The sequence below is a fragment of the Prionailurus viverrinus genome, chromosome B1 (assembly GCF_022837055.1).
Source record: "Prionailurus viverrinus isolate Anna chromosome B1, UM_Priviv_1.0, whole genome shotgun sequence".
NCBI classification, from domain to species: domain Eukaryota; kingdom Metazoa; phylum Chordata; class Mammalia; order Carnivora; family Felidae; genus Prionailurus; species Prionailurus viverrinus.
Genome location: NC_062564.1, coordinates 274449 through 300336, shown reverse-complemented (window position 1 = coordinate 300336; position 25888 = coordinate 274449). Strand labels below are relative to the sequence as shown.

The following is a 25888-nucleotide window of genomic DNA, read 5'->3' as shown; positions in this document are numbered from 1 at the left end:
TTTAATGTTATCTGCATTTCCTTTTGCCTTTGTTTTCCACATCAGCCAACCGTTTCTTTTCTCCCTGCCTATGTTCTCAGGCAGTCACCAGTACCTGAGGAATGTTTTACCCATCCCACCTTAACTGGGGGATGTTTGGAGGGTATCTGCTCAGTGTAACTCACACATTCTGTACAATGTAGTCTCCCAAGTCTCCCAGAGTCTAGATTAGAAAAATGAATGCAGGGTGCAACAGAAATTCATGTTCAATTTAGACACCCCATTTTTTTCCCTTCAGCTGTACAGTTTCTTGCAAGGTAAGAAATGCAAAGCCATGTGAAGATATGGATTGTCATGTGTTTTTGTTTTGAGCAATGTAAACTTACTTTCCTAAAATATTTTACATGAGGGAAAGTTAAACGGAAAATATCAGCCATCATGTTGAATAAAATATGAGATGGGACTAAATAACATTTTACAGAGACCTGGTTTACTCTTTACTAGAAAAACACACTTCTACACTGTAGAGGATGATGACATGCAGGGGGTTTTCCTTGTTCACCTTTTACCTGGTAGTAAACCTGTATTACATCATTTTGCTTTTAAAAAATGGATATGGTCTAGGTTAGGTAATTATCAATTGGCAACATGATATTTATATAAAATATCTGCTCTTGGCCAGATACAATAATGGACAATTATGACAACCATAGATAAAGGGAGAAGTTATGTCCCCTTCCCAAAATCACTGTGCCAAATCTGTGTTCAGCTCACAATTTCAAGTATTTAAAACTTCCATTTCTATAAATATAAATAGAATAACCTTTAAAAGTAGGGTACACGGTATACATTTTTTTTCTAACTCAGCAAACACATGGAATATTCTCATTTCTGTTCTATAGACTACCTATAAACACATAGATACATATGTTACAGCAAATGCTCAGCGCCCAGGAAGAGACAAGTGGCACACCCTCGGGGAATCAAAAACTGTATTTATCACCGGTGCTGGCCCAGCAGAGTCACCTCCAAAGGCTGAGCATCTGGCTTAGTATGGGTTTTACAGATCTTTCATGCCTATGTGCTTCCGGGTTGAATGGGACTACTAGTCAAGCTTCTGGTTCCTGGTTTCTGGCTGATGGAAGAGGCAAGCAAGATTACAGAAGCCAAAAGCATTCAAGGGGAGTATCCAACCTTGGACATCGGGCTGGCCCTTTTTACTTGTGTTTACCAGCTTTCCTTCTCACACAGGGCACCGAGATTGAATGCTACTAGAACAATTTCCTCATAAATTACCATTTTACCAAGTACTAATATACATAATCTCAGAAGAGGAAGTGCACACTGCTGAAATCAAAACCGTTTTTTAAATGCAAATTATCAGTGTGATACATTATTTTGAACAAAGGAGAAACTGGCAATATATGAAGTTGTGTGCTGTTAGAAGGCCTGTCCCCCTGCTTAAAACAAATGAGAGAAAGTGACTTTGGAAGCCTGTTAGATGTATGTGAAACTTTAAAAGAACTTAGAAATACACTTTCTGAATTTGGAAAAAAAGGTAAGGTACTGGAATACTTCCGTTTGGGGTGTAAATAAAATTTTGGAATTTCAAATGTTAGTACATCTGTTTTTTCAGCTACTTTATATAGAGTTATAAGGAAATGAAACATTAAAAGCCAGTAGAAGCATGTACATAGGGGCCCCATTTCCCCTTGGTGTGCTAAAAAACCTGCATTCAACCCTGTCAATTTGAAGGTCTAATTGGCTTTGTTAAACGGCTTGTGGGTGGGGGGACATTGCATCCGGCAAGGAGAGGCTCCTCTGAGTGAAATAGGAAAAGGTTTTTAAAGGCCAAAGGAGGGGATTAAAAAGAAAAAGTGTACTAGCAAGGAATGCGTGTTCATGCAAAGTTGCCTCTGGGTGGAGGCTGGGGTCCATCTGACCTGCTCAGACTGCCCCGGAAGTTCCACTTTGGCCTCGCAGACTCCCGCGGTGGCTGTCCTTTGAGCGCCCGTGCCGAGTGCCCCTAAACTGCGAAGGCGGAGAGTGGCCCACGCGGGGACACTCAGGAGCGAGGCTCTGCGTTCCCTGCCTGAGAGGAGCCTCCAGGAGGCGGGGCGCAGCTCCTCCCCAGCCCATAGCCGTCAGTGCGCGTGTCTCCCCCGTCCTCCCCACCCCCCCCAACCATGGTGGAAAGCTCACGCGCCCCTCTCCCCCCAGAAAGGGCAGGTTTGCGCGCCACCTGCTGGCCGCCGGGAGCAGCGCAGGGGCTCAGAGCCTCCCGTTTAGTGTTGTCTGGCACCCCAGCTGGGGTGGGACATCAAAGCCAAGAACCTAGAAGGGTTAAAGGAAAATTATTTTTCTTCGGGGCACCTGGGTGGGCACAGTCCATTGAGCATCTGAATTCGCCTCAGGTCCTGATCTCATGGTTAATGGGTACAGGCCCCAAAATGGGCTTTGTGAGGACATGGCAGAGCCGGCTAGGATTCTCTCCCTCCCTCAAAAATAAATATTAAAAGATTTTAACAATTATTTTCCTTCAATAGTTTGGTGGTCTATGGTGGCACCTTTTGAGGCAGTGGCAGAGTGAGCACACTCACTCTGGAGCTGCGGGTGGGATCCTGAAAACTGGGAGAACCAGAATAGAGTAAGACTTCCTTCCAAAGTCATCTCTCCCAGATAGTGCCTGGCCAAGAAAGGAAAAGAAACATTACTTGTCCCCTCTGCCAACCTGAAAACGAGCTACAATGAAAGGCAGGTAAGTGTTTATTTGGGATTAAAGAATTGCAGTTTGGGGAGCACCAATTCCAGCAGTAACCAGAAAAGTGTCCCATCTGTGGGGTGAAAGCAAGGGGTTTTCAGGAGAGGAAGAGGGGCAATTACATGGCTTGGACAAAATAGGAAGAAAATACGCACTGGTACTAACAGGCAGTAACTATGACCAATTCTGGAGAATATCTCATGGGCACTTGCAAAGAATGTTTTTTTGCTGCTTTTGGATGAAGTATGTGTGTGCAGTGTACCTCTCTGAAGTCCATCTCATCTAACATCATACGGTTGATGTTTTCTGATTTTGTCTGAATGTTTCATCCATTGTTGGAAGGGTGTATTAACGCCCCCCTTCTATTACATAACTCTCTCTCCCTTAACATCTGTTCATATTTGTTTTATACATGTAGGTGCTCCTATGTTGAGTGAATAAATATTTACACACTATATCCTATTGTTGAATGGACCCCTTATTGTAAGGTAATACCCTTCTTTGTCTCAATAATGGCATTTTATTCTTTTTAATCTTTACATTTATTTATTTTTGAGAGACAGTGGGGGAGGGGCAGAGAAAGAATGAGACAGAATCTCAAGTAGGCTCCAGGCTCTGAGCTGTCAACACAGAGCCCAAACGTGGGGCTCAAATTCATCTGTGAGATCATGACCTGAATCAAAGTCGAATGCTTAACCGACTGAGCCACCCAGATGTCCCTCAATAATGGCATTTTAAAATGAAAATTTATACAGAATTCAGTCACAAGTTATCTATGTAACAATCTTTAGTTCATCACTACGACCCACATACATGGTTAACAATATGTAGTCATGACGCATCATCTTGTGTTGTTTTTCAGTTAATATTCAAAGACACTTTCTAGTTGAATCCAATCATCATAACTACTATTGATGCATGAAAAATAGGCCCTGACCAACACAATGGATTTTTCAGCAACAACTTTGCTTCATATGCAGTTCCAAGAACTATTCTAAAAAAAAAAAGTTACAAAATTCTGAATTTAGAATTCCCAGATGATGTCACAATCCTACCTTTCTTATATTTTTATAATAGGCCATTAGGCAAAATTATAAATTAATATCTAAATTGTGTGTTAAGACTTTCTTGATAAAGGTTTTTCCTAGTCAGGGATTTCTAATGCAAAGTCTAACCTTTTATCTGATTTTAGCAATGCTATATGTACAGTGTGAGAAACTACATGTTGACTAAGGAATTAAAAATCACTTTAGACTGCCATTCGTTCACTATCATACAGAGTGTGAAACTTCACATGCCTACAATGGTTTTTCTACTAGTCAAGTTTTTTTCCATGCATGTAACAATGAATAACTTCTCCAGCATTAATTTTTGTTATTCTCCTACAGTGACCTCTTCCTGTAAAGATTTTCTTGTGTCATTTCCCATTTAAGGAGATTAGACTGATATTCACTGGATTTTCTTGTGCACCCTATGACCAGAGGCCAGCTAATGTCTCTTCCCCTTTGATTGTAAATATAGGGTTCCTCCAAATGCAGTTCACTCATGTTGTGTAAGGAGAAGTTAAAAATGAAGGCATTTCCATAATGAATATGACCATGGAACTTCCCCCACCTGAGTCCTCTGGTTGGTTTCACATTAGCGCTGTGGCTGAAGGCACTTCCATGTTCATTCACTAGAATTAGAGTGAGTTCCCTCATGGTCTCTAAGATCAGAGTTTGTAACAAAGGCTTTTCCACATAGAAGACATGTATATGGTTTCTCTGCAGTGTGAGTTCCCTCATGGTCTCTCAGATCAGAGCTTGTAACAAATGCTTTTCCACATAGATGACATGCATATGGTTTCTCTCCAATGTGAATTCTTTCATGTTCTAGAAGATCGGACCTTGTCACAAAGCCTTTTCCACATAGATGACATATATATGGTTTCTTGCCAGTGTGAGTTTTCTCGTGTTTTCTAAGATGAGAGCTTGTAACAAAGGCTTTTCCACACTGATGACATGTATATGGTTTCTCTCCAGTGTGAGTTTTCTCGTGTCTTTTAAGACAAGACCGTCGAACAAAGGCTTTTCCACATAGAAGACATTTATATGGTTTCTCGCCGGTGTGAGTTCTCTCATGTTCTCGAAGGTAAGAGTTTTGAAGAAAGGCTTTTCCACATAGATGACAGGCATATGGTTTCTCCCCAGTGTGTATTCTTTCATGTTCTCGAAGACTGGACCTTATAACGAAGCCTTTTCCACATAGACGACATGTAAATGGTTTCTCACCAGTGTGAGTTTTCTCATGTTTTCTAAGATTAGAGCTTGTAACAAATGCTTTTCCACATAGATGACATGTATATGGTTCCTCACCAGTGTGCGTTCTCTCATGTTCTCGAAGATAAGAGCTTTGAACAAAGTCTTTTCCACATAGATGACATGTATATGGTTTTTCTCCACTGTGAGTTCTCTCATGTTCTCGAAGATTACAGCTTTGAAGAAAGGCTTTCCCACACAGGTGACATTTATACGGTTTCTCTCCAGTGTGAATTCTCTCGTGTTGTCGAAGATTCGATCTTGTAACAAAGCCTTTTCCACATAGGTGACATGTATATGGTTTCTCCCCAGTGTGAGTTTTCTCATGTTTTCTAAGACAAGAGCTTTGAACAAAGGCTTTTCCACATAGATGACATATATATGGTTTCTCACCGGTGTGAGTTCTCTCATGTTCCCGAAGATTAGAGCTTTGAGTAAAGGCTTTTCCACAAAGATGACATGTATATGGTTTCTCTCCAGTGTGAGTTTTCTCATGTTTTCTAAGATTAGAGCTTGTAACAAATGCTTTTCCACACTGATGACATGTATATGGTTTCTCATCAGGGAGAGTTTTCTCGTGTTTTCTAAGACAAGAGCATTCAACACAGGCTTTTCCACATAGATGACATGTATAGGATTCCCCTCCAGTGTGAGTTTTCTCATGTTTTCTGAGATCAGAGCTCGTAACAAAGGCTTCTCCACACTGATGACACGTACATGGTTTCTCACCAGGCTGAGTTTCCTCGTGTTTTCTAACACAAGAGCTTTGAACAAAAGATTTTCCAAACAGATAACCTGTATATGATTCCCCTCCAGTGTGAGTTTTCTCGTGTTTTCCAAGATCAGAGCTTGTAACAAAGGCTTTTCCACACTGATGACATTTATATGGTTTCTCTCCAGTGTGAGTTTTCTCGTGTTTTCTAAGACAAGAACTTTGAACAAAGGATTTTCCACAGAGATGACATTTATATGGTTTCTCTCCAGTATGAGTTCTCTCATGTTTTCTAAGACAAGAGCTTTGAACAAAAGCTTTTCCACATAGATGACATTTGTATGGTTTCTCTCCACTGTGAGTTCTCTCATGTTCTCGAAGATTAGACCTTGTAACGAAGCCTTTTCCGCATAGAGGACATGTGTATGGTTTCTCTCCAGTGTGAATTCTCTGATGTTGTTTAAGGGAACTACGAACAAAGGCTTTTCCACATAGATGACATTCATAAGGCTTCTCTCCAGTATGAATTCGCTTATGTCTAGTTAAAGATGAAAAATACCTGAAGCGCCTCCCACACTGATTACAAGCAAATGGATTCTCTCCTGTGTGACTTATTTTGTGAGTATGAAGGTTGGCGTTTCGGGTGAAGTGTTTTCCACATTCATTGCATCTATAGAGTTTCTGTCTAGTGTGAGTTAAGACATGTTGCGTCAATGTGTAGGTGTGAATGAAAACTTCATACCCACTATATACAGAGAGGTCTTCTCCTGCATGACGTTTCGGCTGTTGGGAAAGAGATGAGAGACTGTTATAGGACTTCTCCCAAACATGCATACACCCAGTTCTCTACCTATGAATTCCAGGCTGGCCATTCAGTGGTAATCTCCAACTAAAACCTTCCCCAGATCACTTACATGCACATGGGGTGTTCATCACTGACATGCACAAACATTTTTACCCTTGGTAGCATCTTTATTGGAGGGCTGAGTGTTTTTGAAGATATCATTATGTGTCATGCCAATAAACCATGGTTATGCAATTATCCATTTCTCAGAACAATTATAGCTTAAATCCAGGCTAATTTCTTCCCCAGATTTAAATTGTCAATCACATTCTGTGAGAAGGTACTTATACTAATTGTTATGTGATTCTACAACTGATGACATAGGCTCCACCCAGGCCTTGAACATGAATAGGCAAGGTTCCTCCTCATGACACTTACTATTGTCCAGCAGTTAGGTGGGTCCTTCATGTAGATATCTTGCATAGATATTATTTCTTGCTTGTTATGGCTTTTTTTCATGCCTAAAATAATTGAGGAAAAAAAGAAATAAACCTGAGAAACACCTTGAGTAGACTAGGGGAATTAAAGTGTTGACAAGCTCACAAGACCAGGCAAGCACACATGACCAAATAATGTGAAGTTGAGGAAAATACTGGTGAATAGACATACATTTTAGAATAGTATCAATTAGAACAAAACTCAATGTTTAAGTTAAAGAAAAATAAAATAATGATGGGCTGTTGCAGAGAATATCAGAGTGGAAATCCTAAAAGAAAGACTAGAAATCAGGACACAGACCACAGTGTGAAATTTCACCTCCAACAAGGACAGGAACATTGCTTGCCTGAGGTGAAATGTAAGTACAGGTACATGAAGAGAAACTCATATGGAAGAAATAATGACACAGTCTGAGGAATGTTGTCTCATTGGCCACTCACAGTTTCTGAAGCTGTCGTTCACTCAAGGAAATCTGCACTGACATCAATAAGACCCTGCTTACTCACTAGCCTTCTCACACTGAGCGCATGTTTGCAGCTCACCTGGACTCCAGCCTTGGGGAGGTCCTCTTTCTTCCCTCCAGAGCTCCCCTCTTTGCTCCCACGGGGAGATCACATCTGATCTGAAGAAATGACACCCTATATCAATGGAGAATGGTATGTGAATTTTCAGTTCTGTGCCAAGAACAGCGCCTGATGTTCTACTGTACAGGCAACCAAGGAAGAACATGAGCGTGGAAGAACAGCCCAGAGAATAACACCTTGAACACTAAAAACATTGATAAATGTTCTGAGCCTGACACTGCACCCAAGGACAGTAAGATCTCTGATTGCTGATGGTCCTGCCCAAGCTGAGAGAGAGCAGAAGGCTTAGTGTTTGCATCCAGAAGGAATTAAATGTTCTCACAAGGGGATTAACACTATTTTCAAAGGAATACAATACACATAAGCTCCACCAGAATATTCTGTGGAGTTTTATGTGGAAAGTGATACAAGATATTACATTTTCTACCGTGCTCACCCTTCATCATAGTGCCCAGGACAGAAAATATTCAGGATATTTATTTATTCATTCAAAAAATATTCATTGTATTCCCAGCATTGTTCTGGGTCTTGGAGAAACTGCAGTAGATACACACTTGTGGCCAAGAAGACTGTATTCAAATTATCATGTAACATACATGATGAAAGTAAAGAAAGTTACAAATTCCATCTAGTATTCAGAAATGCTACAAAAGAATATGAATTAGGGCAGACAGCTATATTAGAATATGTGGAAGCTCTCCTGGATACAAGGTTAATAAACAAAAAGATGGATGGATGGAAGAATGAATAGATGGCGACAGACTCACCCACAGAGACCAGATGACTAATGTTCTCCAGCATCACATCTCTGTACAGCGTTCTCTGGGATGTGTCCATCAGGGCCCACTCTTCCTGGGTAAAGTCTACAGCTATATCTTTGAGGGTCACAGATTCCTAAAATATCAGATATTGTTTCAGTAGGGCCAGGCTGAACAATCCCTAGGGGACAGCTGTCAACATGATAGTGATAGCAGAGTGAGGAACTGTATGTATAGAAACCTCAAACTCCATTTGTGATTCATATCAAATATTCTCCCATGCTGATCTGCTTTCTGCCTTTCAGACACATTAAAAAAACACACAATTACTTCATCATAAAGGAATCTCAATAGGAAATAACCTGGCAACATTCTAATAAGCTGGCAATTTTGACTTTCTCGGTGGTAATTATAACCTAGGTTAAATAGTACTATTGAGAAGTGCCTGGCTGGCTCAGTTGGAAGAGCATGTGACTCTTGGCCTCAGGGTCATGAGTTTAAGCCCCATGCTCGCTGTAGAAATTACTAAAAAAAGAAATATATATATATATATATACATATATATATGAATAGTGGTACTGAGAGTTCCAATGAGCTAATGTGCAGATGCTTCTTTTACAGCAAACACTTCATACGTACAAGTGTAGGTATATAAACATTAAAGGTAGACACCTATGAAGCAATGCCCAGCATTCTGCAGGATGAACAACTCTCATGCAGAACTTGAGGTCAGCAAGTCGCACCTCTCATGTTACAAACTCACTTGTTCTTTATAAGGTATCAGGGCAGACAGGTCCTGCGGTCCGGTTAGGGGCTCCTGAGATGGCTCGTCCAAAGGATGGCCCCACAGTGATCTCTCCTGCAGTGAGCTCTCCATTCTTAACAACAATGATGACTGCATCAACAGTCCGTATGGTAATCCTGTTTTTTCTGTTGAAAGGCAATAGAATCCTCTCGATTACTTGTAGCCTCTCCAATCCTTCTAAAATTGCAACAGGATTCTAAATTTGACTCTAGTTTTACCCACATTCTGCCAAATACAGAGTTAATTTTTTGAAAAATACTCCCTAGGCACTGTTTTCAGATTTCCAATTTTAAAAAGTTTAATTATAACGAGGGAAAATGGGTGAAAAGGGATAAGGGTAGTAAAGAGGATTTAGTCATCTTTGGAAGTTTCCAGATTAGTCAAGTGTATGTTACCAAACCTTTAGTAAGCTTAAAACTGAGGGGAAAAGAAATGATGGCTGATTTCCTCTCTCACACAAAAGTTTCCTGTACTCTCTGGAAAACTGCAGAGCTGACCTGCTCAAAGGCCCGCCTCCTCAGTGGAGCGTAAACTGCTGGTCTTGCTCATCTCTAGCACCTGTCACCACGTGCCAAGGTCACTGCAGCCACTACCATGGCCCACGGGTAAATCACCCCCCAACCAAGCCCATACACTGCATGAGGAAGGAAAACTCTGCATATTTCTTTTCTGCAAGGACATCCTTAAGGAGCGCGAGATGCACTGGTGTAAATGCTGGAAAGGAGACTTCTTCCTGATCCATCCCTGACCAACAAAAAGTATCCGCGCGTCCTGGCAACAATGAACTAGAACCCAGACCCTTGAAAACTGCCTGGATGCACTTAGAAGACTTGGGCCAAGAGAAGCCTTCCCAGCCACAGGCAACAGAGGCATCATTCAGGAGAAGGATCGCATATCCACCCACCTGCAGTTGCATCATCAAGGGTTCGGCCACCACGTCTCTTCCTCCGGATTTCCACTCACAGAGAGTGCAAACCGTATGCAGGAAAAGCTGGGCAAGGGGAGAGAAGCCAAGAGACTCCAGTCTTACCCACAATTCTCAGACCCCCTGGTCATGAATCCCTGATGTGCCTGCATGCGACCCCCCAGCTCCCCCTACAAGAACTCGCCACATGCCCTGAGACAATTGCGGGAGCTCTCACTTCTGCTTGGATCAGAAGTGACAAGGCTTTGGCTACCGCTGCTCGTCAATAAGATAGGAATATTCTTTTTTATTTTCATACGAGGGAATGAAAATCATTATTTCTAAGTTAACTGCCAACTTTTTCATAGGGATATTTAATTCCCTCCCTGAACCCCAAACCTAAAAGTGCCCGACTTAGAAAATGTACAAGGCAGAGGTTTTGTTTTATGAGGGAATATATTTGTTCAATCTGACATTGTAGTAAAGTTGTAACTGGAATATTGTCGTATATTAGTCATCACCACAAATGACACCCCAGCATTTCATAAATCGTATATTTAAACATATTGGTAAAGACTGAATTCTTACCAAAATTTTGTTTGTACTTAAATGTATTTCACGGAAAAATGATATTGTATCACAAACAAAAGTAGACATAACTCACCTCCTTACACCTGGAGTCCAAAAAATAAGGAAGACAAATTCAAAGTTTAATAATAGGACTCTCTGCTTGGAAACTTAAGAACATTCACTTAACTAATCCTCAGAATAGATCCTGCTGTTTTCAGTACAGTCACTGTTATGGACCGGATGGCAGTGTCCCCTCCAGCCTCACCCAAGTCCGTATGTCAAAGCCCTAATTCCCCATGTGATGGTACCTGGAGGTGGGGCGTTTTGAGAGGTAATTAGGTTTAGATGAGGTCTTGAGAGGAGGTCCCCGATGAAGGGACTGGAGTAATTCTTAGAGGAACACACCACAGCTCTCTCTCTCTACCAAGTTAGGACCCAGTGAGAAGGCAGGCACATCAAGGATACTGAATCTGCTGACACCTTGGTCTTGGGAGTTCCCAGGCTCCAGAACTGTGAAAAACAAATGTCGGTTGTTTAAGCCACCGATGTGTGGTATTTTATTATTGCAGCCCAGAATGACATGGACACATGACACAGTTTCAGGAAACTTTAGCAAGATGAGGAAAGTACATGGCGAAGGAATGATACAGCTAGGATTTCAGTTGCGTTCTGTTTCCCAAACTCAGATTTCTAAACATGGTCCTCTTAAGTGGTATAGCCCCCTGCCAGGTCTTACCAGGAATGCCCTGTCAGATGAAGAACCGGAGATCCCTCCAGCAATCAGAGCCTCTCCCTTTCCAGCTCATCCACTGACACCACTTAAAGTCTATCAGCCCCTAATTCCATCCCTTTTACTGCCCACCTCAATCCCCAGGCACTCTTTTCTGCATGCATGCATGACCAAAAAAAAAAAAAAAAAAAAAAGGAACTTTATTCCAACTGCATACACGGGACCTATCCCAATGCCTGGTTACATGGCTCGTGCTCAATAACATCTGAGACCAAAAAAAAGCATATTTTGTTAGTTCTGCCTTCTTACCTCCCTTATACGTCCATTTCTTCCACCCACTTACCGACCAACACCCTGTGACAGACAACAGTCATGGATTTCTCAAAATCTAAAAATTCGTATAAATAGTTTTCTTCACCCCAACAACTAATGTTCTGACATTGCCTGGGTGTCCAAGGATTCAGTTCATTCTGACACCATCTTCCTGGAGTCAGCATCAGATCCCACAAGTTCAAAGTCTTAGCCCCATGAGACTTCCTCTACTTCAGATGCCAACCATAAATGTAGTGCCCAGACTGCCCACATTTTCTGCCGAGAGCATTGTGGATTCAAGGGTTCCCACAATCCCTCAAATTAGGCTTGGCATGTTCTAGAATGACTCCTAGAATTTAGGAAAACACTTTACTCAGTTTTACTGGTTTATTACAAGGATGAACAGTCAGATGAAGAGGTACACGGGGTGAGGTCCAGAAGGGTCCCCAGGGCAGGATCCATCAGTCCCCATGGAGGTGGGCAGGATTACCCTCCAGCAGATGGAAGCTCTCACCAGCCTGGAGATTGGTCTCCAGTGTTCAAGAGTGTTTCTAGAGCTCAACCTCCAGCAACCACTCCCCTCTCCAGAGGCTGCTGGGTGGGGCTAATATCACTTACAAGCACAAATTTCATTCCTAACACTCTCCAGCTTAACTTCTTCCCTGCTTTCTCACTGGCCTTGCAAGTAGGACCTTTAGACCTGCCATCATCTTCAGAAATCCACTAGCCTGCCTCCCCGTCCAGTCCACCCAACTCACCTGACTGTAGTTTGCTCTCAGCCCCTGGGACACAAATGGTTTGGCTTCTCTCAGCAATTTTACACAAGTTCTGTTAGCAGGGGAGGGGGGAAAGTCTCTAATAGTGCTCCTGCCTACCTCCATGGGGAGTCCTAAGGCTTTGCTCAAATAAGTTTTTAGGAACCTGACTAAAACATCTGTATTTTCTACAAGTTTTCCTAAAAGCTATATCCTTTGAGATTCTGTACACAAAGTTTTCTTGTTTTTTAAAAATTTCTTTAAATGGTCTCTTCTAAATGAGCCCTTAAATAACGCAGGATCTGACCACGTGTCCTTTTTACTCTCTAATAGAGCTCCACTCTCTGTGTGGCACAAGCCTGGTCCACAGTCTCCTACCGCAGACACTCCTTTCTGATGAGCAGAAGCCCTCACTGCCTCAAGGATGGTGCAGTGTGACGAGGCTGGCAAGACAGGAACGTGTCAGAGAACCAGGGAAACGAGAACCTGATTACCTTAAATTCCCGCTGTAAAAATTATGCTCCCTTTTGAGAGTTACTATAGGTTCACTTTTATATTTGATACAAACACATTAAGAAGAAAAAAGGGACAAACTGTTCTTTTGGGAACCAAATGCCTGTGCCTGACATGAAAATACATTGCCTGAGTTTTCTTCACAAGTAATTTATTCTTTTATATATGAAGACAGATCCTAAGACATATATACTGTTTCGTATTATTCAAAAATAGTTGAAACACATCCTATGTATGGGAAAATGAACATTGAAGGTATAATTTATTCATGGAACCTATCCTATTTTGTGCGTGTAGAGCATGGCAGTCGGTAGGATGTCAACTAAACCTGACTTGGAGAAGAGGAAGGGTCTGCTCTAGGATTTCATTTGCTTGCCTGGAGATGAAGAGGAGGGGGCTGCTGAAGGTGGTGGCCTGGGCCCAGAAGAATATAGAACCTCTTCTCCTCCAGGTCTTAACTACAGGCAGGCACACTTTGTTGTATTGTGCTTTACAGATACTGCTTTTTACGAAGGTGTGTGGCAACGCCATGTTGATCGGTGCCATTTTTCCAAGGGCAATTGCTCACATTATCTCTGTGTCACATTTTGGGAATTCTCACAATATTTAAAACATTTTCATTATCATATTTGTTACTGTGGTCTGTGCTCAGTGATCTTTGATGTTACTATTGCAATTGTTTTGGGGTGCCACGAGCTGTGCCCATAGGTGTGGGCTACCTTAATCAGTAAGTGTTGCGTGTATTGTGACTGCTCCACCCACCAGCTGTCCCCCTCCTCCTCTCCTTGGGCCTCTTTGCCATGAGACAGCCGTACACCGGCCTCCTAAGTGTTCAAGGTCTGTCACGTTAAATCAAGAGCTAGAAATGAATGAGCTTCGTGAGAAAGGCACGCTGAAAGCAGAGACAGGCCGAAAGCTAGGTGTCTTGTGCCAAAAGGTCAGCCGAGCTGTGAATGCAAAGGAAGAGTCCTTGAAGGAAATTAAAAGTGCAAGTCCAGTGGACACACGGGTGATAAGAATGTGAGGTGAGGGGAGCCTGGGTGGCTCAGTCGGTGAAGCGTCCGACTTCGGCTCAGGTCACGGTCTCACGGTTCACAGGATCCGGCCCCGTGTCGGGCTCTGTGCCGACAGCTCAGAGTCTGGAGCCTGCTTAGGATTTTGTGTGTGTGTCTCTCTCTCTGCCCCTCCTCTGCTCGTGCTCTGTCTCTATCTCAAAAATAAATACACATTAAAAAAAAGGAAGTGAACTGAAACAGACCTATTGTAGATATGGAGAAGGTTTGTGTGGTCTGTATAGAAGGTCACCATTCCCTTAAGCCAAAGCCCAATCCAGAGCAAGGCCCTGACTCTCTTCAGTTAATTCTCTGAAGGATGAGGGAGGTGAAGAAACTTCAGAAAAACATCTGATGCGAGCAGAGGATGGTTGGTGGGATAAGGAAAAGCAGTCGTCTCCATAACATAAAACTGCAAGGTGAGGCAGTGAGTGCTGATACAGAAGCTGCAGCCAGTTATCCAGAGGATCTGGCTGAGACAATTCATGCTGGTGGCTGCACCGACCAACAGCTTTTAAGTTGGAAAATCTACTGGAAGCCTTCTGTCGGAAGAAGATGCCATCCAGGACTTTCATAGCCAGAGAAAAGTCAGTGGCTGGCTTCAAACTGCAAAGGACAGACTGACTCTCTTGTTAGGAGCTAAGGCGGCTGGTGACTAAGTTGAAGCCAACGCCCATGTACCATCCTGAAAATCCTGGGGCCCTTAAGAATTATACTAAGTCTACCCTGGCTGAACTCCATCAACAGACAACAAAGGCTGGATGATAGCGCATCTCATTACAATGTGGTTTGCTGAGTATTTTAAGCCCACTGTTGAGACCTACTGCTCAGAAAAAAATCCTTTCCAAAATGTCACTGCTCATTGACAATGCACCTGGTCACCCAAGAGCTCTGATGGAAATGGACACGAAGATTACTGTAGTTTTCATGCCTGCTAACACGACATCCATTCTGCAGAATGGCAGGGGCACTGGGGTCAGACATATGGATTCAAGACCCAGAATGTTGATAAATTATACAGGAATAAAAACTTACAAAGATCTCTATAAGAAAAAAAATCCAAAAACAGATAGAAGAGTTTCCCCTCTTTAACTTGTAGGCACACTTTTTTTTTTTTTTAATGTGTATTTATTTGTGAAAGAGAGAGAAAGAGAGAGGGTGGGCAGGGAGAGAGGGAGACACAGAATTGGAAGAGGCTCCAGGCTCTGAGCGGTCAGCACACAGCCCAACATGGGGTTTGAACCCACAGATGTGAGATCATGACCTGAGCTGAAGTCAGACACTTAACTGACTTAGCCACCCAGCCAACTGGGCCCTGAGGCACAGTTGTAAATATGGCATAGTTGAATAAATCCTGAAGATATTTGTTGTTAGAAAACAAAAGTTGTTTTAAAAACATGTGTTCAGAGAATGTGGTTCTGAGAAAGTAGAGAAATGATAGTGGCAATCATTCATGAGGAGATCAGAGGAAGAGTCATACAGAGAAAAACAGACAAGTGCAAATGCCCGAGGTGGGACAAGCCAAATAGGACTGTGAATTAGCAAGTGGGTGTAGGCACTGGGATAGAGAGTCATAGTAACAACCCTTGGGTGACAGCTAAAGGCTAAATTTTAATATTTATTAAATATCATTTGTTTTGTGCTGTTTTCATCGCCGGCAAAAAGTATTAGAATCAGTTTGTAATTTTTAGGAAACAAAAGACAATATGGAAGCTTTTTTGAAAGGAAAATGGATAGAAGCAGTAATATACAATTACTGAGACAGAGCTCCTTATATTTATCCCAGTACAATGATACCTGATGCAGAGTGGAGAAGGCAGACACAGACCTCAAAGGAATAAGATAGAGATACTTAATTTGGGTCTGAAATAGTTGGCTTCCTAGTGCTGGTTCCTTCTATCCTTTTTAGTATTATTGTTATTTAATCTTTCATGTATGTACTTATTTTGAGAGAGAGAGTGGGACTGGGGCACGGACAGAGAGAGAGAGAGGGGATATACAGAACCTGAAACAGGCTCCAGGGTCCAAGCTGTCAGCACAGAGACTGACGTGGGGTTTGAACCCATGAACGGTGAGATCATGACAGGAGCCAAAGTTAGATGCTCAATCGACTGAGCCGCCTAGGAGCTCCTGGTTCCTACTACCCTTTAACTTAGGAGCACAAGAAAATTACTTTATCAGACAGAACATAAGCAGTCTTTATTCCAGAAAATAAGAGAATATCAAATCCCTAGGCTCTGCCCTGTTGATACATAATTCCAAAGGTTTCCCAGGGTATCCTAGTCCTTATGTTGTAAATTTTTATGCATCTCTGATTTCTAACAAGCTTAGAAAATGCAAGATTCCTTGATGGAAGCTCAAGATGATTGAGAGACAGCTGTTATGTCTAGGTGCTAGGAAGGTCTTTGCGGAGTAAGGTGAGCTCAGGGGAATGGAGATTCGGAGACTTGGAGTACTGGGACCTCTTCTTTATAGGAACTCCATAGTGGTTACTGCTCTGTTGCCTAACAGATACATATCTTCCAATTTCTGAGGTGATTTGAGTTCAAATATTAAATCAACTCAAAGTTTTGAGAAAGAGGGTACCTGGCTAACTCAGTTGGTTAAGCATGCTTTGGGTCAGGTCATGATCTCAGGTTTCATGAGTTTGAGCCCCATTTTGGCCTCTCTGCTGTCAGCATGGAGCCCACTTTGGACCTGTGTCTCCCTCTCTCTGTTCCTCCCCTGTGGCTCACTCTCTCTCAAAAATAAATAAACATTAAAAAGAAAAACCATTAAAAAAAAAGTTGTAAGAAAGCCAGAAGCATGTCTTCTCTTGTAAATAATCCTTGAGAAGTTATGCAGCATGAGTGGCTGGAATCAGGTAGTGCCAAATTCCAACCGGGATTAGATTTTCCAAAGGAAATATAAAAAAGAGATGTTAACTTACGTTTTCATGTTAAAGTTTATTAAGGGTATATTGGGGCACCTGGGGGTTCAGTGGGTTGAGTGTCTGACTCCTGATTTTGGTTCAGGTCATGATCTCACAGTTCAGGAGTTCGAGCACCATATCTGGGCCTGTGCTGACAGTGAGGAGTCTGCCTGGGATTTTCTGTCTCCCTCTCTCTCCGTCCCTTCCCTGTTCATGCTCTCAAAATAAATAAATAAAACTTTAACAAAGGTATAAATAAAGCCACTGAAATTTGACAGCTAATTTTTAATGTGTATGGTGTGAAACCTAGTAATAGGAAACCTCCCTAAAATGGAGTGGGGAGATGTGGCAGGGAAAACTTTCACACCCTAGAACACACAGTCAATTGCAGACCTAACAGGAAGAGGGACTGCACCCTTTGGGGACTTGGCCTTGCACGTGGATACTACTCAACAACTTCAGCAGGAGGAAGAGACCTTTCCTCAGCCCCCAGAACAACAGTTCAGCCAGTGAGAAGCCACCACACTTCAAACTCTCAGTTCACTCCAGTGGACTTTTAGCTCACAGCAACCTTCCCAAATTACCCCTTTTCTCCTTAAAAAAGCAAGCCTTCCCTTGGTTCCCATGCTTCCCTACAGTTTTTCTAAAGCTTGTTGTCCCGGATTGCTATTCTCTTTTACACATTCCCAAATAACCCCATCGTCTGTTGTTGCTAAAATAACAGGCAGTTCTACTTTTTTTTTTTTTTTTTAAAAGAGAGAGAGAGAATGTGCTTTCACACAGGGGAGGGAAGAGGGGCACAGGGAGAGACAGCAACCAAGCAGTCTCCATGCTCAGCTTGGTGTCCGGTTTGGGCCCCCCTGGCAGTTTTGTTTTTAAGGTTAACAATGGTAAACAAGAAACATCCCTATCAAATGTTCCCAGATATTGAAAAATTAATTTTTCATCAATTAAAAGCAAAATCCACATATTCCCAAATGGTATCCATTTTACAAACCTCATTCATTATCCCAACTTGACATAAAACATTAAGAAATAGAAAACAAAAGCAGTAATCATAATATCCCACACTTGGGGCACCTGGGTGGTTCAGTCGGTTGAGTCCGACTTCGCTCAGGTCTTGATCTCACGATCTGTGGGTTCGAGCTGCAAGGGGCTTTCGGGGCCAGGGGCTTGCTTCTAATTCTGTGTCTTCTCTCTGCCCCTCCCCCGCTAGCACTCTTTCTCCGTCTCTCAAAAAATGAATAAGCATAAAAAAAATTAAGGGCAAAAAAAACCCCCACAAAAAACAATATCCCACACTTATCGGGGGCGTGGGTGGCTCAGACGGTTGAGCATCAGACTCTCGATTTTCACTCAGATCGTCCCAGGGTCTGGGATCCAGCGCTGTATTGGCTTGGCTCAGGGTTGCAGCCTGCATTGGATTCTGTCCCTCCCTCTGCCCCTCCGCCGCTAGCACTCTCTCTAAATACAATAAAAGAAAAGAAATAAAAGAATATCCCATGCTTCTCAAAAAAAAAAAAAATCTTCAGATAGCTCTGGGAGTCGCCCCAGGAAAACGTAAAGCTGCAACACCGAGGACCTAACGACACAAAGCGATTTTCGGTGGCACCCACGCTTCTCCCCCAAGTCCCAGACACTCAGCCTCCCTCTGAACACCCCCTGCTCTGGGCCACGTCCCGCCGATCCCTCCGGCTCTCCGCCACCAGCACAGATCCCGCCTGCCCTGCCCGGTCAACTAACCCGCGCGCAAAGGGCAGCCGCTGCGGTCCCGCGAGATCCTCAACCCCAGCCCGGCGTGTCCAGCCAAAGGGGCTGTGCACACACCTGTCACCCTAACCGGGGCACATCGGCGCGTTCAGTGCAAAAGGCCCAGGGCTCTGAGTCTCACCTGGAATTCCCTGAAACAGTCAGGGCAGCTAGGGAAGAAGCAGCCAGCTCCCCAGACACCAAGCACCCCCAAACCCACTAGAGCGGCCAGTCCGCTGGCGCGTGGGACGCAAGGAGGAGCGGGACCGGAAAGGCGGGGGCGGAAGGGGGAGTGGCCCGTGCCGCAAACCGCCCGCCCCCGCTCGTCCTCCTAGGCCCCACCCACCGTGGCGACGTCCAGTCTGGCTCCCCCCCTCAGGTGACAAGTCGTTCCCGGTCTACACTCACCTTCCCTCGACCCACCGGTCGTTGATTCCAAGTCTGGGCGCTCTGCTCACCTTCCTTAGACTCCGCCTCACGGTGACCACGTATTACGCCCGTCCCGCCCCTCGCCTGACACTCACTCCCCGCTCACCCTCCCTGGGCCGCGCCACATGGCTGGCCACGTCCTACACCGGCCCTGCCCCTCCGCTTTTGTGCCGTTCCCGCTCACCCTCCCTAGGCCCCTCCCCACGTTCGCGACGTCCTATACCAACCCCGCTCCTCAGCGGACGTCCCCAGCCCCAAAATCCGCTCACCCTCCCTAGGCCCAGTCCCGCGCTAGCCACGCCCCAAGCCGGCCCTGTCCCTCAGCTGACGTTCCGTCCTCGTCTCTGCTCACCTTCCCTAAGCCGCGCCCCACACTGGTTACACCTCCCACGGCTCCGCCCCTCCGCTGACGCCCCATTTCCCCCTAAACCTCCCTTAGGCCCCTCCTCGCTCTGCCCACCTCTTGCATTGGCTCCGCCCCTCCGCTTAGGTCCCCTTCTGGGCTCTGTTCAACCTCCTTAGTCCCCGCCTCACGCTGCTCACGTCCTCGCCGGCCCTACCCCTCGGCTTTTGTCCCGTTCCCGCTCACCCTCCCTATGCCCCGCCCCACGTTCGTCACGTCCTACAGCAGCCCCGCCCCTCAGTGGACGTCTCCGTCCCCTCCCTCTGCTCACCTCCTTAGGCCCTGTCCCGCGCTAGCCACGCCCCAAGATGGCCCCTTCCTTTAGCTGACGCCCATCCTTGTCTTTGCCCACCTTCCTAAGTCACGCCCCACGCTGGTTACGCCCTGACCGGCCCGCCCCTCCGCTGACGTCTCCTCCTGGTCTCTGCTCACCCTCCCTAGTCCCCGCCCACGCCATGTCCTCCCTCCGACCAGGGTTCTTGCTCTTCACGTTCCACCCACGCCCTGCTACCCCCGGGGCCGCCGCCTCCGCCCCTGGCCCTGATATTGGACTGACCCCATTGCTCTCCCAGAACCACCTCCGAGCCATTCTCATCCTCCTGCAGTGAGGCCCTGCCGTCGCCAGGCCTTCCATTCGCGGTCACCTTGTGGGCGAGGCCCCTGGGCCCCGGGCTGGGGGAGGGGACCACCCCGTTGTGTGACACCTCGTGCTGTTCTGTTCCCAAACCTGTTCCCCCGGCCGTACCTGCCAGAGTGTGCCTACATTCCCGATATCCCACTGGAAAGTGAGCTGCTAGGACGTAGACGGCATCCGTTCCGTCGCCGAGTGCCGAGTGGGCGGCGACTTGAGGGAAGAAAGCCCGGGAGGGAGACGCCGGGCGACCGCGAAGGGAGAGTGAGTAAAATGAGCAGCCTAGAGGATGCCACGTGGGGGGTCCTGTGCACTGGGGGAAACGGTCCTAGTGGACGGGAGTGCCCGGGCTCGACCCAGCGGGAACAGCGGAGGGCTGGCAGAGGGGCGGGGGGTGGGGGGGTGGGTAGCAGGGGGCACATCCCAAATGCATTCCCTTTTAACCGTATTGTGTGAGGGTCATGCTAGAGGTCTCCGTGCTTTCCCAGCCTTCGTGACATTTTGAAAATATTGTTGGGTCCTAAGCAATTTCATGTGCACTCCGTGAGGATATTGATCATTTGTTATATTAACAGAACTAGTCTAACAGCTCCCATCGTTCTTGTCATCTTTTGACTGAGCTGGCTGTGAGCTAAAGTTTCCAACTGTATTTTCAAGTTCCCTGTGTCCTTTTTGTACAAATGTTCAGGGATGGTACAAGTTGTTCCCGGCCCCTCCCCGCCCCCCAGGACTTATAAAATTTATTGTCGTTTTTGAGTGTGCGCATCACCTTCTCAGCGGCTTCTAGTCCTGCAGCAGCCTTTCCAGGCAGGCCTAGAAAGCTTCCCTTGAGATTCCCATTTGGGGCAGTAGCATTTCCCGTGCTCCTGAAGTAACCTAGGAAGTTCTGGATAGGAATTCAGTAGCATAGACACCATCTCCAACCTTTCCAGGCAGACACTAGTGGCTCTTGGGTCCTCATGGCCACTTAGAATATTTCCAGAGTCAGGCAGAGCATAGGTGAAGTTCGCGGGGGTCCACGGTAACCACAGAAAGGGGTTCCTGGCATGACTTAGACTTTTTTCTTTTTTTTTTTTTCCGGTGGCTCTGAAGGGTCAAAATGCCCTGGCTGCTGTTTTCCCTGTTCCCGTGGCCCACTGGAAAAAGAAGCTGAAATACAGGATGTAGGTTGTCTAATGGACCTGGAACGACGGAGTAAGTGAAAGGGAGTGAGTGAATATCCTATTTTGGTATTCAGTTTTTGCTATGGTACTATACATACAATATCCATTTTTTTCTTCAGATGTGTTTTACATATGGTACGACTGCAGTGAGCTTGTTTCAGTATTTTTAGAATGGAAATACAAATATGAAATTTATGAGGCTTCTTTTCAAGAAGTAATATCTATGAAGTGTGTACTATGTGTGAGATATGATAGACCAATAGGCCAACAGTCAGGACAAAGTTTTTATGTTACACATAATGTGTCATGTGTCGTGGAAACCTTATTAGATAATATTTATACCTTATTTAGCATCATTCATTAGAAACAGTTACTTAGGGGCAGCAAGAACTCACTTTCATAGAGCTCGTGGTTTTTGTCATCACTAGGTCAAGTGATGCATGGAAACTATCAAACTTAATGTAAAAAAAGTACTCATGGGTTTTATTTCCTTATGATGTGGTTTCCACATGGCACATTATATGTTTAGCATAAGGTCCTAGAATAGATTGTCATCCTTATTTCTTATATAATCCAATTCATATCCTAGGAGCAATATTCATTTTTCTTCTCTCTTCTAAAAATACCAGATTACTATTTATATGTGTTCATTTTTCCAAAATGCTGACATTGGAAGTTCACAGAATAGGATAGGGCATGAAAATTCGTCTGAAAACAATCTGTCATTCAGAGACAATTGTTATTTTGGTTTGTGCATGTGTTTTCCAGGGAAGCTGGACTTAGGATCCATTTCTGCCTGTCTCCAAAGCCCTGCCTATACCAAACATCAGGCCACAGCCCTGTCTCCGTGCTGACTGCCTTTCTGCACTTCCTGCCAGCCACCCTCATGTCTGGGCTTCTGGGTTTGTGTTCTTTGTCTGGGGCTGTTGATGGACCACCAGGAGGTCCCTGGGTATCCTGTCAGTGTTTCCCAGCCACTAGAGGATGACTTGGGATGGCATCCCAGGTTCTGATACGTACTTAGAAAATTCTGCACAGGCAGCAGCAGGTAGACACCGATGTTGAAATGAATTGTTTCTAAGCTGACGGCCAAGAAGGAATTCTTGAAAAGGTTTTGGTGCAAAAAAAAAAAAAAGGTGGTTTTGTTAAAGCATGGGAACAGGACCTGTAGGCAGAAAGCACTGCACTGAGATTATGAAGACTGACTACTAGAAGGTTTTCCATCCTGTAGAGGGGAGGGTGACCTTAAGGCTCCAGGAAATTGAGCCTATAGGTTCCTGGAGGTCCATTGTTAAACATGGTGTTTTTCTTGTAAATCATTAAGACAGTTAGAAACTGGGCGCCTTGGTGGCTCAGTTGTTTGAGTGCCTGGCTCTTGATTTTGGCTCAGGTCATGATGCCAGGGTCATGGGATTGATCCCTGCCTTGGGGTGCTGGCTGAGCATGGAGCCTGCTTAAGATTCTCTCTCCCTCTGACCCTGTCCCCTGCTCACTCTCTCTTTCTTAAAAAACAAACAAACAAAAAAGACAGTTACAAACTCTAGTGGAAGTTTCATACCCAACATGACTGTAAATGATGTTATCTGCATTTCCTTTTGCTTTTGTTTTCCACATCAACTAACTTTCTTTTCTCCCTGCCTCTGTTCTCAGGCAGTCACCAGTACCTGAGGAATAGTCTACACATCTCACCCTAACTGGGGGATGTTTGTAGCGTGTCTGCTCAAGTGTAACTCCTCTCGCATTCTGTACAACGCAGTTTCCCAGAGTCTAGATTAGAAAAGTGAACACAGTGGGGCGCCTGGGTGGCTCAGTTGATTAAGTGTCTAACTTCAGCCTAGGTCATGATCTTGCTGTTCCCGAGTTTGAGCCCCATGTCCAGTTCTGTGCTGACAGCTCAGAGTCTGGAGCCTATTTCAGATTCTGTGTCTTCCTCTCTCTCTGCCCCTCCCCAACTCATGTTCAGTTTCTCTCTCTCAAAAGTAAATAAACATTAAAAAAATGAATGCAGGTGCAACAGAAATTAGCATTAAGCTTTTTACCCCCCTCTTTTTTTTTTTTGTTTTTTGTTTTTTGCTTCAGCTATACAGTTTCTTGCAAGGTAAGAAAGAAATGCAAAGCCGTGTCAGGACATAGGTTGTCATGTGTTTTTGTCTTGAGCAATGTAAAGTTAAATTGCTTACCTAAGATATTTTACATGAGGGAAAGTTACACATAGAATATCAGCCATCATGTTAAATAAAATATGAGATAGGACTAAATAACATTTTACAGAGACCTGGTTTACTCTTTAGAAGAAAAACACACTTCTATAATGTAGAGAATAATGACATGCAGGAGGTTTTCCTAGCTGTTCACCTTTTACCTTGCACTGAACCTGTATTACATCATTTTGCTTTAAAAAAATGGAAATGGACTAGGTTAGGTAATTATTAATTGGCAACATGATACTGATATAAAACTGCTTTTGGCCAGAGATACGATAATGGTCAATTTTGGCAACCTAGATAAAGGGAGAAGTTATTATGTCCCCTTCCCAAAATCATTGTGCCAATCTGTGTTCAGCTCACGATCTCAAGTATTTAAAACTTCCGTTTCTATAAATATAAATAGAATAACCTTTTAAAATAGGGTACAAAGTATAAATCCATCTTTTTCTAATTCAGCAAGCACATGGGATATTCTCACTTCTTTTCAGAAAACTACCTGTAGACACACAGATAGACACGGGGCACCAAGTTTGAATGCTACCGGAACAATTTCCTCACAAATTAACATTTTACCAAATACTAATATACATAATGTCAAAAGAGGAAGTGCACACTGCTGAAATCAAAACCGTTTTTAAAACGCAAATTATCAGTGTGATACATTATTTTGAACAAAGGAGAAACTGGCAATATATGAAGTTGTGTGCTGTTAGAAGGCCTGTCCCCCTGCTTAAAACAAATGAGAGAAAGTGACTTTGGAAGCCTGTTAGATGTATGTGAAACTTTAAAAGAACTTAGAAATACACTTTCTGAATTTGGAAAAAAGGTAAGGTACTGGAATACTTCCGTTTGGGGTATAAATAAAATTTTGGAATTTCAAATATGTTAGTACATCTGTTTTTTTCAGCTACTTTATAGAGTTATAAGGAAATAAAACATTAAAAGCCAGTGGAAGCATGTACGTAGGGGCCCCATTTCCCCTTGGTGTGCTAAAAAAACTGCATTCAACCCTGTCAATTTGAAGGTCTAATTGGCTTTGTTAAACGGTTTGTGGGTGGCGGCACATCGCATCAGGCAAGGAGAGGGGGCTTCTCTGAGCGAAACAGGAAAAGGTTTTTAAAGGCCAAAGGAGGGGATTAAAAAGAAAAAGTGTACTAGCAAGGAATGCGTGTTCAGGCAAAGTTGCCTCTGGGTGGAGGCTGGTGTCCATCTGGACCTGCTCCGACTGCCCGGGAAGTTCCACTTTGGCCTCGCAGACTCCCGCGGTGGCTGTCCTTTGAGCGCCCGCGCCGAGTCCCCCTAAAGCGGCACTGCGAAGGCGGAGAGTGGCCCACGCGGGGACACTCAGGAGCGAGGCTCTGCGTTCCCTGCCTGAGAGGAGCCTCCAGGAGGCGGGGCGCAGCTCCTCCCCAGCCCATAGCCGTCAGTGCGCCTGTCCCCAGTGGTCGCTCTCCAGGGTCCCCCAGCTGGCGCAAAGTGCACGCGCCCCCTGCTGGCCGCAGGGAGCAGCGCAGGGGCTCAGAGCTTCCCGTTTAGTGTTTCCTGGCACCCCTCCTGGTCTTCGTGGGTGTGGATGTTAATGAAATGCACCCGCCGCTCCTGGCTTTGACTGCAATGCACTCAGAGACCAGGAATCAAAGCATAAAGTCAGCTTATTAAGGCCAACTGCTTTCCCACCCACTAATAATTAACGGTTGGAATTTGAACATTCAAAAATGCCATTTTTAATAGATAGGCATTTGGCAACCTTCAAATTGAAGTTCCTTTGGCATGAACCTAACAACGTATGTAAAAATCTGCATTCAGAAACATCATAACCCTGCTGAAAGGTCGCAAATAAAACGGAAATGCGGAGATGTTAGTTTTTCATGATCCACAGACTCAATATTCTTTTTTTTTTTTTTTAATTTTTTTTCAACGTTTTTATTTTAGGGACAGAGAGAGACAGAGCATGAACGGGGGAGGGGCAGAGAGAGAGGGAGACACAGAATTGGAAACAGGCTCCAGGCTCCGAGCCATCAGCCCAGAGCCTGACGCGGGGCTCGAACTCACGGACTGCAAGATCATGACCTGGCTGAAGTTGGACGCTTAACCGACTGCGCCACCCAGGCGCCCCAGACTCAATATTCTTAAAATGACAATTCTTCCTAATTTGATGTACAGATTCAGCTAAGTCCCAATCAAAATGTGAGCAAAGGGATGTGCTAGAATACACAACATAGGACTGAGGAACAAAGCTAAAGAACTCACACACCCACATTCCAAGACTTACATAAGTATAAATAATGAAGTGAGTGATCTTGGCGAGGAACTAGATGCAGATGATGAAGTTTTGGGGTGATGGTGGGGTGGTCCAGAGCCGATGGTCAAGAAAGAATTCC

At 44.5% G+C, this 25888-nt stretch overlaps 2 protein-coding genes and 1 long non-coding RNA gene across 15 annotated transcripts in view; 1 reads left to right on the top strand and 2 right to left on the bottom strand.

Annotated features, from left to right (window-relative positions):
* Window positions 1-19169, bottom strand: part of LOC125163248 (zinc finger protein 501-like) — a 49651-nt gene extending 30482 nt beyond the window's left edge. The window contains exon 1 of one of the 2 annotated variants that reach the window (XM_047854765.1): window positions 19083-19169. The gene's annotated coding sequence lies outside the window, so the exon portion shown is untranslated. Of the gene's footprint in view, window positions 1-18816; window positions 18925-19082 lie in introns of those variants that run through there. The other variant, XM_047854766.1, reaches the window with a different exon arrangement.
* LOC125163245 (zinc finger protein 14-like) lies at window positions 2176-20324 on the bottom strand. Of its 12 annotated transcripts, XM_047854738.1 has the most exons (9): window positions 19083-19183; window positions 10961-11162; window positions 10747-10756; window positions 10083-10169; window positions 9137-9303; window positions 8383-8509; window positions 7574-7669; window positions 6972-7054; window positions 2177-6532 (listed from the first exon to the last, which is right to left on the bottom strand). In XM_047854738.1, exons 5-9 carry the CDS (start codon window positions 9272-9274, stop codon window positions 4409-4411), a joined length of 2568 nt encoding a protein of 855 aa, XP_047710694.1. In that variant the 5' UTR covers window positions 9275-9303; window positions 10083-10169; window positions 10747-10756; window positions 10961-11162; window positions 19083-19183; the 3' UTR covers window positions 2177-4408. The 12 variants fall into 12 exon arrangements, with proteins under 12 accessions (XP_047710698.1, XP_047710694.1, XP_047710688.1 ...); XM_047854732.1 differs by lacking the exon at window positions 10747-10756; XM_047854739.1 differs by lacking the exons at window positions 10083-10169; window positions 10747-10756.
* On the top strand, window positions 19965-25389 carry LOC125163249 (uncharacterized). The gene is made up of 3 exons (XR_007151357.1): window positions 19965-20401; window positions 21230-21331; window positions 22069-25389. It is a non-coding gene; the product is annotated as an uncharacterized LOC125163249 (long non-coding RNA).
* The last annotated feature ends 499 nt before the right edge of the window (window positions 25390-25888 follow it).